Here is a 12959-nt window from a genome sequence, read left to right on the forward strand (position 1 = left end):
TCACAAACCCTGATAAACCAATTCAGTGCTTATCTATGTTTACTGTCTGCTCTTTATCTGAAATGTAACAGCCAAATTGCACACAGTAAGCTTCCACAAAGAGCCAGTCATAAGGTGCGCATATTCCTGATTAATTGAATTTACAAACTTCCGATTCTGGGGCAAGGGTTGTATCAGCTAAACCTGAGACAAATGTCTAACCCAGATGAAGCGTTTGGTCCTGAAGTGTAATCGGTCTGTTTCCCTTCACAGCATCTTGTGTGTTGCTCCAGATTCCAGCATCTGCAATCTCTTGTGTCTCCAGACATCGAATCTGCTTTCTTAAATATTAAATTACCCTTCATTTATCATATTTTATTTATTTAACTTAGAGATGCAGTGCAGCCTTTCCAGCCCTTAGAGATGGGTCACCCAGCAACCCACCAATTTTAAACTCTGTCCTAATCACAAGACCATTTATAACAACCAATTAAGCTAGCAACTGGTACATCTTTGGACTGTGGGAGGAACTGGAGCACCCAGAGGAGTATGGGAGTTCACACAGGAAGGAATATACAAACTTGCTTACAGAGGATACTAGAATTGAACTCCCACGCCCTGAGCACTAACTTCTGTGCACACATGTATGTGAAACATACAGTGAGATGTGTCACTTGTGTCAAATTCAATCAGCGAGGATTGTGCTGGGCAGCCCGCAAGTGTTACCATGGTTTCGGTGCCAACATAGCCTGCCCACAACTCAGCAACCCTATTCAAAAGTTGTTGAGTAGCGGGAGGAAACCAGAGCATCTGGAGGAAACCTAGGCGGTCAAGGGGAGAACATACAAACTCCTTACAGAACGCAGTGGAAATCAGAACTCGATCTTACAACTGGCACAGTAAAAGAACACGCTAACTGCTACGCTATTGGAATATCCTCATTTGATGAACATGCACAAACCTCCTTGAGAAATGCAGGTATGGGACTGGTCCAAGGACAGAATTGATCATGATGCTCAGTGCAGTGGAGTGTCCCATTAATAGCCACTGTCAAGGTTAGTATGTGAATAGTGATTGCAATGAACAAGCAATAGATTAAATTAGATTATGAGGACACGCAGTCCTCTTTTATTGTCATTTAGTAATGCATGCATTAAGAAATGATACAATGTTTTTCCAGAATGATATCACAGAAACACATGACAAACCGACTTAAAAACTGACAAAAACCATATAATTATAACATATAGTTACAACAGTGCAAAGCAATACCGTAATTTGTTAAGAACAGATCATGGCATGGTAAAAGTCTCAAAGTCTCTCGAAAGTCCCATCATCTTGCACAGACGGGTAACCTCCAGTGCCGCCAACTTGCCAATGCAGCATCCTGGAAGCATCCGACCACAGTCTGACTCAGAATCCGTCCGAAAACTCCGAGCCTCCGACCAGCTCTCCGACACTGAGCACCATCTCTGCTGAGCGTTCCAACCCCGGCCCCGGCAACAGGCAATAAGCAAAGCCAAGGATTTGGGGCCTTCCCTCCGGAGATTCTCGATCGCACAGTAGCAGCGGCAGCGAAGCGGGCATTTCAGAAGTTGCTCCAGATGTTCCTCCGTGCTTCTCACGGCTGTCTCCATCAAATCCGGATTGTGCACGGCCCCCTACTTAAAACATATCGACATTCAATCGGAACAGCTGCGCACACCGCATCGCGCCGCCATCTTCTCCTCCCTCCAGAGGACAACTATCATCCTGTCAAGCAAGCAAGGTTTTGTCAAGACCCACCAGGAAAGGAAGGATGAAATTAGATTGCAAATAAAGAAAAACAATTTGATTATTCATCACATTTCTCATCCTGATGGGCCACAAAATGCAAACTACATCACTGCAGCGATATTTAGAAGAGCACCGACTGAATCAATATTGCAAATATAAATGGAAGTGTATATTGTGATACTGGAATTTCAAGAATTCAAGTACTTCACTGGATATTTGTCACATCTAAATGACTTCTCCCTCCCACATTTGTCTGGTACAAATTATTCATTCTAACTTATTATAACTGAAGTAATAGACACTGGAAATGAGAGTGATTCATTGAAATCCATAGATTGAAAGAGGAATTTCGTTAGCCAGAGAATGATGAATCTGTGGAATTCTTTGCCGCAGGCAGCTGTGGAGGCCAAGTCTTTATGTATGTTGAAGGCAGTGATTGATCGGTCAGAGCATGAAGGGATACAGGGAGAAGGGAGATGAATGGGGCTGAGAGGATTAGCCATGATAAAACGGTGGAGCAAGCTCGTTGGGCCAAATGGCCAAATTCTGCTCCTATATCTTAATGGAAATCAATCCTTTCTTCAGGTACATATCCATAAAATAAGAATACCCAGTGCCTGTGTATTTTTCACCCATTCATATGTAGTATATATTCTGTACCTTACAATAGTTAATTTACACACCTTACTCTGTTTTTTTTATATGAAATTCATCTGTAGATTTTATCCTTACTTCCCTAAGTTATTGTGTGTTGTATGTGTGTAAGGTGTGCTACTATGCTTTATACTTCACAGAAACGTTCTCTCATTTGAATTTGAATTTATCTAAATCTTACATCCATCCCATAACGCAAGGGAGTAAGAATCTTTTGCGTTATGACTCCGTGACAATGCACAGACCTGTGAATTTATAAGTCTAATGGCTTGTAGAAAGAAGCTGTCTCGTAGCCTACTGGTCCTGGCTTTAATGCTGTGGTACCATTTGTCAGACGGAAGCAGCTGAAACAGTTTATGCTTGGGGTGACTGGTGTCTCCGATGATCTTCCGGGCCTTCTTTACGCACCTGCTGCTGTTAATGTCCTCAGTGGAGGGAAGTTCACGTCCACAGATGAGCAGGGCTGTTCGTCTCACCCTCTGCAGTGCCCAGCGGTCAAGGTTGGTGCAGTTCCCGTACCAGGCGGTGATACAGCCAGTCAGGAAGCTCTCAATGGTGCCCCTGTAGAAGGTCTTAAGGATTTGCGGGCTCGTGCCAAACTTCTTCAGTCACCTGAGGTGGAAGAGACGCTGTTGTGGTTTTTTTTGCCACACAGCCTGTGCGTACAGTCCAGGTGAAATCTTTGTTGACGTGTATAGCGAGGAACTTAAAACTACTCAACCTCTCAACTGCAATGATCAGAGTGAACAACAGGAATTCTGCAGATGCTGGAAATTCAAGCAACACACATCAAAGTTGCCGGTGAACGCAGCAGGCCAGGCAGCATCTGTAGGAAGAGGAGCAGTCGACTAACTGAAGGAAGTTAGTCCTGACGAAGGGTCTCGGCCTGAAACGTCGACTGCACCTCTTCCTACAGATGCTGCCTGGCCTGCTGCGTTCACCAGCAACTTTGATGATCAGAGTGAGCCTGTCTTCATTCCTCCTGTAATCCATGATCAGCTCATCTGATGGTACACATGTATGTAGTTAAATGACAATAAACTTGACTTGTCTTGATACGTAGAATGTGGAAGGAAGCCACAAAGACAGCTATCTTCCTAGTGCCAACTCTCAGCCCCGTTCATGCTTTAACTTTCTCTCAAAAACGTATACACATTTCCATTAAAACCCCATCTGGATTCTGGGCATTCTATATCCTATAAATAATTCCCCAGTCCATATTTATAGGCCAATCAATTGAAAGATTTTTTGGATTGTGAGGGAATCAAGGGAAATGGAGTTAGTACTGGAAAGTGGCTCTGAGCTAAAAGATTTACATGATGTACTGAATAGTTGAGCAGGTAAAAGAATCCAGCTTTTATTCCTTAAATTATCTTGGTGATGATTTATGTTAATTAGTTACCTATTTACCAATCGGCAGAAAGAATCTATTCCTATTTAGACAAAACCCATCTGAATTTAGAAGTTATCTCTTAGATATGCTTCAAACCTATCTATTTTAATGATAATGTGTTTCTATTGAGTAGGAATAAACAGGATTGAATGGGACATTACGCTTTGATTTGCAGATTAGGAGATAGAATGTATGACACACTTGATTGTTCCATTTGCTTCGGGCTTCAAAAGCTGATATCCAGATGTGTGCAATTTAATTAATAGCTAATTAACATGAGAGGAGAACAATTTGACAGGCAACTACCATAAGGAAATAATTCTTCAAACTTAAATTTATGCCAAAAAAAGATATTCCATAAAATGGCATCAATGCACACTCAGAAGCCACTTTATTAGGTACGTCCTGTACCTAATAAAGTGGCCATTGGGTGTATGTTCGTTTTCAGAATCAGAATCAGGTTTATTATCACTGGCATGTGATTTGAAATTTGTCACACTTTGTACATTCAGAGATGCTCTTCTGCTTACCTCTGTTGTCATTGGTTATTTGAGCTACTGTGAGAGGTCAGGAGAATGGCCAGATTGGTTCAAGCTGATAGGAAAGTAACAGTAACTCAAATAATCACGTTAGAACAGAATTCTGCAAGTTTTCCCAGCGGGTCGCTGTTCTGTTTGGTTATATTCATGTATGGCTGAATGATAATTAAACCTGAAACTTGAAAACTCTCAAGTTTCCCATTTGGATATGTCCATACATGGCCTCCTCTACTACCATGATGAGGCCAAACTCCGGTTGGAAGGGCAACACCTCATATACCGTCTGGGTAGTCTCCAGCCCCTGGGCATGAACATTGAATTCTCCAGTTTCCGGTAATTCCCTCCCCCTCCCTTCCCCCATCCCAGTTTCACTCTGCCCCCTCCTCCAGCTGCCTATCACCTCCCTCATGGTTCTGCCTCCTTCTACTACCCATTGTGTTTTCCCCTATTTCTTCTTCACCTTTCCTGCCTATCCCCTCCCTGCCTGCCCTCCAACACCCCTTGAACTTTCCCCTTACTGGTTTTTCACCTGGAACCTACCAGCCTTCTCCTTCCCACCCTCCCCCCACCTTCTTTATAGGGCCCCTGCCCCCTCCCTCTTCAGTCCTGACGAAGGATCTCGGCCTGAAACGTTGACTGTTCGTTTCCACGGATGCTGCCCGACCTGCTGAGTTCCTCCAGCATGTTGTGCATGTTGCTTTGACCCCAGCATCTGCAGGGTATTTTGTGTTTTAAAAACTCTTTGGTAACATGTGATTGTTTGAGTTACTGTCACCTTCCTGTCTACTTGAAACAATCTGGCCATTCTCTTCTGACTTTTCCCATTAACAAGGCATTTTCACCCACAGAATTACTATAATTTGCACTTTGCACATTCAGGCAGAGATGTGATGTAACGATTTTTACTCCTTGTGTATGTGAAGGATGTAAGAAATAAAGGCAATTCAATTCAATTCAACTGCCAGACACTGGATGTTTTTATTAAGTCTTAATAATCACTGTTATTAAGCTCTGGAGACTATAGTGCGTGACAACGTCAGGAGAGGAGCAGTTTCTGAGATATTCAAACCATCTTGTCTGGCACCAACAATCATTCCACGGTCAAAGTCACTCAGATCACATTTCTTCCCCATTCTAATGTTTGGTCTGAACCACAACTGAAAGACTTGACCATGCCACGTGATTAGCTGATTAGATATTTGCACTAAGGAGCAAGTGTACTGGTGTGCCAAATAAAGTAGCCACTGAATGTATAACTTAAGCATGAAGGTAGATATCAAGGAGCCCAACGGAATCCAAAGTAGTCACAGTTTACAGTCATCACTTGATCTTTCACTGATTGTTTAATGGAGATCTCTTGCGGGATGTAAGGGATAAATTTGTCCCTGTGAGGAAGATAAAGAATGGTAGGGGGAAGGAACCATGGGTGACAAGTGAGGTGGAAAATCTAGTCAGGTGGAAGAAGGCAGCATACATGAGGTTTAGGAAGCAAGGATCAGATGGGTCTATTAAGGAATATAGGGAAGCAAGAAAGGAGCTTAAGAAGGGGCTGAGAAGAGCAAGAAGGGGGCATGAGAAGGCCTTGGCGAGTAGGGTAAAGGAAAACCCCAAGGCATTCTTCAATTATGTGAAGAAAAAAAGGATGACAGGAGTGAAGGTAGGACCGATTAGAGATAAAGGTGGGAAGATATGCCTGGAGGCTGTGGAAGTGAGCGAGGTCCTCAATGAATACTTCTCTTCGGTATTCACCAATGAGAGGGAACTTGATGATGGTGAGGACAATATGAGTGAGGTTGATGGGAGCATGTTGATATTAAGGGAGAGGAGGTGTTGGAGTTGTTAAAATACATTAGGACAGATAAGTCCACGTGGCCTGATGGAATATTCCCCAGGCTGCTCCACGAGGCAAGAGAAGAGATTGCTGAGCCTCTGGCTAGGATCTTTATGTCCTCGTTGTCCACGGGATTGGTACCGGAGGATTGCAGGGAGGCGAATGTTGTTTCCTTGTTCAAAAAAGGTAGTAAGGATAGTCCGGGTAATTATAGACCAGTGAGCCTTACGTCTGTGGTGGGAAAGCTGTTGGAAAAGATTCTTAGAGATAGGATCTATGGGCATTTAGAGAATCATGGTCTGATCAGTGACAGTCAGCATGGCTTTGTGAAGGGCAGATCGTGTCTAACAAGCCTGATAGAGTTCTTTGAGGTGGTGACCAGGCATATAGATGAGGGTAGTGCAGTGGATGTGATCTATATGGATTTTAGTAAGGCATTTGACAAGGTTCCACACGGTAGGCTTATTCAGAAAGTTAGAAGGCATGGGATCCAGGGAAGTTTGGCCAGGTGGATTCAGAATTGGCTTGCCTGCAGAAGGCAGAGGGTGGTGGTGGAGGGAGTACAGTCAGATTGGAGGATTGTGACTAGTGGTGTCCCACAAGGATCTGTTCTGGGACCTCTACTTTTCGTGATTTTTATTAACAACCTGGATGTGGGGGTAGAAGCGTGGGTTGGCAAGTTTGCAGACAACACAAAGGTTGGTGGTGTTGTAGATAGTGTAGAGGATTGTCGAAGATTGCAGAGAGACATTGATAGGATGCAGAAGTGGGCTGAGAAGTGGCAGATGGAGTTCAACCCGGAGAAGTGTGAGGTGGTACACTTTGGAAGGACAAACTCCAAGGCAGAGTACAAAGTAAATGGCAGGATACTTGGTAGTGTGGAGGAGCAGAGGGATCTCGGGGTACATGTCCACAGATCTCTGAAAGTTGCCTCACAGGTGGATAGGGTAGTTAAGAAAGCTTATGGGGCGTTAGCTTTCATAAGTCGAGGGATAGAGTTTAAGAGTCGCGATGTAATGATGCAGCTCTATAAAACTCTGGTTAGGCCACACTTGGAGTACTGTGTCCAGTTCTGGTCGTCTCACTATAGGAAGGATGTGGAAGCATTGGAAAGGGTACAGAGGAGATTTACCAGGATGCTGCCTGGTTTAGAAAGTATGCATTATGATCAGAGATTAAGGGAGCTAGGGCTTTACTCTTTGGAGAGAAGGAGGATGAGAGGAGACATGATAGAGGTGTACAAGATAATAAGAGGAATAGATAGAGTGGATAGCCAGCGCCTCTTCCCCAGGGCACCACTGCTCAATACAAGAAGACATGGCTTTAAGGTAAGGGGTGGGAAGTTCAAGGGGGATATTAGAGGAAGGTTTTTTACTCAGAGAGTGGTTGGTGCGTGGAATGCACTGCCTGAGTCAGTGGTGGAGGCAGATACACTAGTGAAGTTTAAGAGACTACTAGACAGGTATATGGAGGAATCTAAGGTGGGGGCTTATATGGGAGGCAGGGTTTGAGGGTCGGCACAACATTGTGGGCCAAAGGGCCTGTACTGTGCTGTACTATTCTATGTTCTATGAGAAGGTTTTAAGGTCAGTTGTCAAGATCAAAAAAAAAATCACATCATGTTGATTGAATAAGCTGGCAATAATAGGACCAATAGGTTTTGTGTACATAGAAATCCAATTCTGCGATTTTTTTGTTTCCATAAAGATCTGCCTGATTAACCCCTTTTCAGGATTCTTTTGTCAATTACACTTTTCTATTTCTGAAACTCCTTTAACAAAGGGTATAACTTTACAGAACAGTATTACAAAAGAAGACATTAATAAAATAATAATAAAAGTTCGGTCAACAAGAGTTCTTCCTACCCCCATTCCCCATATGCACACGCACGCGTATATATATATATATACACACACATACACACACACACTCGAATAATAATAATAACTTGTTATTTGTGGGCACGTGGCCAAGTGGTTAAGGCATTGGCCTAGCAACCTGAAGGTCGTGAGTTCGAGCCCCAGCCGAGACAACGAGTTGTATCCTTGAGCAAGGCACTTAATCACACATTGCTCTGCGACGACACTGGTGCCAAGCTGTATGGGTCCTAATGCCCTTCCCTTGGACAACATTGGTGTCATGGAGAGGGGAGACTTGCAGCATGGGCAACTGCTGGTCTTCCATACAACCTCGCCCAGGCCTGTGCCCTGGAGAGTGAAGACTTTCCAGGCGCAGATCCATGGTCTCACAAGACTAACGGATGCCTTTATTTATTTAGCTTTATTTATATAGAACCTTTCATACATTAAGATGCAGGCTCAAAGTGCTTTATGTAGATTGTAAAAATGAAGATAAATCAATATAGTCATAAAAGTACAAGACAAAATTGAAAATCATAAGACAAACACTACATAGAAGAAGGAGCCTATGTGGCCAATCGCTATGCCTGTAGGGTGGGCCTTTGCATTCAAATGGTGTCTCTCTCTTTCAATGATGTTGAAGGATATTACCAAGGTTCTACATTTATGGATCTGGACTATGGACTTTTTCAGTCTAATGGTTTTTATATTCTGTGTTGCCGCCCGTTCTTTCTCAGTTTTTTTTTGTTGAGGGAGGGGTATTTGGGTGTCAATGTTCTTGTTGCATTTTGTGTGGGGGAGTGAGGGTTTGGGGGGTGATGATCGCATTGCCTTTCTTTTTTAGTGCGGGTGTGGACTTGCTGCTTTTCTTTGAACTGACTTTCATGGTTTTCTTTGTTTTTTGGCTATCTGGAAAAGAAGAATCTCAGAGTTGAATACTGCATACATACTTTGAAAGTAAATAAATCTTTGAATAAAATGTAAGTACATTTATTATCAGAATATATTTGCAGTATATAACTGTGAAATTTGCCTTCCCACAGACAGCCACAAAACAAAGATACACCCAATGTGGAAAAAAACGAACCATGCAAACAGCAAAAATGCCAAAAAACACACAGAACATTAAATATCAAACCACAGATCGGGGTTGGCAACCTTTTTGCCTCTGTGGGCCAGATCGCATATTAGTGTGCAGATGGTGGGCCAGATAATTGCCATAAAAACTTGAAGTATGGGTATTATCCATTTAAATACATCTAGTTATGTTTTACCTCAAATTAATGAATAACACATGCTAGAAAATCATTTGTGCTTAAGGTTGCCTGCCCCTGAGCTAGATTACTCAGAGTCTTATATACATAAAACTGAATAATCCTTGATATTAGGATACTTGATAAGAGGGTTGTCAAAATTAGATTCTGAGGAACGTCCTAAAGGAAAAGAGAGGAATAGGGAAGTAGAGATTTTAAAGGCCTTGATAATTAGAGGAAAATAAGCTAATGGGATTGATTTTGCTCAGTAAGTCCATAATTGGAGGAGCGCAGATAGTCCAGTGAGGTTAGACAGCAAGGGAACAACAGCATATTTTAATCTATTTATTCGGACAGAAAAGGAAGGGGGAAGGGGCCAGGATAAGAAGGTGGAGGATGAAAGAAATACAAGCCTGTACTTCTTCCCCTCCCACCACCTTCTCATTCTGGTTTCTTCCTTGTTGCGCTTTCCAGTCCTAACGTAGGGTCTCAGCCTGAAACATTGACTGTTTATTTCTCTCCATAGATGCTGCCTGACCTTCCGAAGTTCCTCCATCATTTTGTGTGTGCGTTCCAGATTGCCAGCATCCGCAAAATCTAATGTGGGTATATGCTAATCACACTGTTAAAACCTCTATCCTATTCTATTAAGGCATAAAGCACTGGTCATTCTGAACCAATATGATCATAACCACTGGATTCTGGCTCGGTGAAAGTACAGATCTTCCGAAGGACTTTTGTTTTAAACAACCCATTGGAGATCTGCTTCAACTTTTGTAGTTAAACCCATTACAACTTTTTAAATATCTGGAAAATTACACATGCAAGTTGGCACACTGCCTTTTGGTCTCATCAGCCTTCCCTGATGACTCTTTCATGAAGACAAATCTGTGTATTTAAATATGAATTAAGGCTTGATAGGCTAACTGAAGCAGGAACTGGGTCAGTCAGTCCAAAAACAGCAACAACTTGTTTATACAAAGCCAAGAACATAACAAAATATCTCAGGAGAGTCATCAAGCATAAACTGACGTCCAGGCCATGAACACAAGAGATGCTGGAAATCTAGAGTAACCCACACAAAAAATGCTGGAGAACTCAGCAGGTCAGGCAGCATCTATGGAGAGGAGTAAAGAGTCAATGTCTTGGGCTGAGTGCCTTTAACAGGTCCTGATCCTCACGAAGGGTCTCAGCCTAAAACGTTGATTCTTTATTCATCTCCAGAGACACTGACTGATCTGCTGAGTTCCTCCAGCAAGAGAGTGAGTGAGTCAGTGAGGTAATCCTAGCCACTAGCCAGTGGCCAAAGACAATTGTAAACAAATACAGTTACCAACATGGCAAATGCTGAAAATCTGCAATAAATATAGAAAATGCCAGCAGTGTTCAACAAGCCGAGCAGCATCAAAAGAGGGAGCTTCAGGTCATTGACTTTCCATCAGAATCATAACTGTGAATGTATCCCCAGTACAAAGGTTTCCAAAAATCGATTTGCAAGGAATTGATGATTGTCTTGCAAACTGCAACTTAAAGATTCTTAGTATTTAACTGGTTGAATATGGGTTTGTCCAAATAAATTGCACTCAAATCTAACCACTACTATGCAGATTAAAATCCACTTAATTAAATAAATCTGGAATGAAAAGCTTAGAACAGTAATAGATAGCGGTTAAGGTAAGCTGCTGTGGGTATGACAGCACACTGGTGACAGAGTGTCCAGCATAATTAATACAAATGGTTTATATTAGCAATCTTCCAGCTGTACTGATAAGAGATTTAAGTTATTTTAGCCTAGTCTGAGACCAGTGCACAAATCCAAAGCATTAAATTTGTTTCTTTCTCCACAGATGTTGCTGATCTGGCTGAGTATTTCCAGTATTTTGTTTTTCCTATAAAAATCTATCAGACTCTCAAAGCTGACCTTGCCATGTCCAATCCACAATCTGTGACCTCTTTATTCGGTAAATGCGGCCACTGAGAACACATTCGTGATTTTCTGCTGTAGGCCATCCACTCTGAGGTTTGACGTGTTATGTATTCAGAGATGATCTTCTGCACACCACTGTGTGGTTATTTGAGTTACTGTCATTTTCCTGTCAGCTTGAACCAGTGTGGCATTCTCCTCTGACCTCTCTCTTTAACAAGGGGTTTTCGTCCAGAGAACTGCCGCTCACTAGATGTTTTTTGTTTGTTGTACCATTCTCTGTAAACTCTAGAGACTGTTGTGTGTGGAAGTCCCAGAAGATTTCTGCATTTTTTGAGATACTCAGACCACCCCATCTGGCACCAAACATGCCATGGTTAAAGTCACTAGATCACATGTCTTCCCCATTCTGATGTTTGGACTGAACAACTGAACCTCTTGACCATGTCTGCATGCTTTTATGTGTTGAGTTGCTGCCATGTGAGTGGCTGGTTAGATATTTGCATTAATAATCAGGTGTACAGGTGTACCTAATGAAATGGCCACTGAGTGAAAAAAGGATCTAGTGCTTTCCTGGCATACATGACAAATAAACTCTTCTCAGACTTCCAGCCGGGTACAGGTATCGATTATAACTGGCATTTCGATAACAAACTCTGCCATCTTCTTCGGGGATGATGCCTGGGCATATCTAGCCCGGTGGTATTTAGATCCCTGTATTCCATCTGTCCCGGTTAGTTAGTTCAAATCCAATCAGGCTTCCGCACTCCCACCTTGTTTACAATCAAATTCCGCTTCTTACTTAGAGGGAGATCTTTGTTTCTGTTAAAATTCTTTTCCTCTAGTTTTATTTCAATGGCTTCCTTTACTAGGCGGTCCCGAAAGCCGTTGGCACGACACAGTAGTCAATCCTATGGCCACAGCGAATGCAATGTTCTGCTACCGCCGATTTCTCCGGGTAGCCCAAACGGATACACCTCCTGTGCTCCCTGGGGTGTTTCCAACGTGTGTCCCAGCTGCCTGATATATGCTGCTCTGCAAACTTTTGTGCCAAGCCAAAGGCTTTTGATATACATACCACAAGACCAGACACGCCCAGGCATCACCCCTGAAGAAGATGGCAGAGTTGCTCTGCGAAACATCGGTTATGATCAATACCTGTACCTGGCTTGAGGCCCAAGAAGTGCTTATTCACCACTGAGTGTACATGTGATTTCACACACACAGTTGGCTTTTAACTGCCGTTTGAAATAGCCCAGGAAGGTACACAGTTTAAGGGCAACTCAGTGCAGAAACATATAAAGGTTGAGTACCCCTTATCTGAAATGCTGAAGTGTTTCAGATTTCAGAATATATAATGAGATAGCTTAGGATCATCATCATTTCTGACTCTGTATTTATGTGCTACTGGTAAGCAGTGTTTGTCTTACATTTGTTCATCACACATGTACTTACAGTAAAAAAATATGACATGCCTTTAATATAATGAGAATATAATGTGTGCAAGGTAACAATAGCATCATTGGGACGCCTGTATCAGATGTTGAATAACAGCAAACAAAAGCAGGCTTTCAGTCTCTGCCTGTTTTGATTAAAAGGTTACAGTACAGTATTTGTATTCTACATTTTTTTAGGATTTATATAAGGTGTAAAAACAATCAGCATTGTAGACTTCTTCTGGTGTTAGATTTTCATCGGCGATGATCTTTGTAAACTTATCAATGAATTTCTCTGCTGCTTCATGATCTGCA

General features: G+C 42.4%; 1 protein-coding gene across 2 annotated transcripts in view; it reads right to left on the reverse strand.

Annotated features, from left to right (window-relative positions):
* The window catches only part of LOC134336800 (LHFPL tetraspan subfamily member 7 protein), a 364145-nt gene that overhangs the window by 303100 nt on the left and 48086 nt on the right, over positions 1–12959 (reverse strand). The window contains exon 2 of one of the 2 annotated variants that reach the window (XM_063031272.1): positions 124–1640. The exons of the other annotated variant lie outside the window; for it this stretch is intronic. Coding sequence (XP_062887342.1) covers positions 1272–1640 — 369 coding nt within the window. The 3' untranslated portion in view covers positions 124–1271. Of the gene's footprint in view, positions 1–123; positions 1641–12959 lie in introns of those variants that run through there. 2 annotated transcript variants of the gene reach the window in all.

Source organism: Mobula hypostoma, chromosome 23 (genome assembly GCF_963921235.1).
Source record: "Mobula hypostoma chromosome 23, sMobHyp1.1, whole genome shotgun sequence".
NCBI classification, from domain to species: domain Eukaryota; kingdom Metazoa; phylum Chordata; class Chondrichthyes; order Myliobatiformes; family Myliobatidae; genus Mobula; species Mobula hypostoma.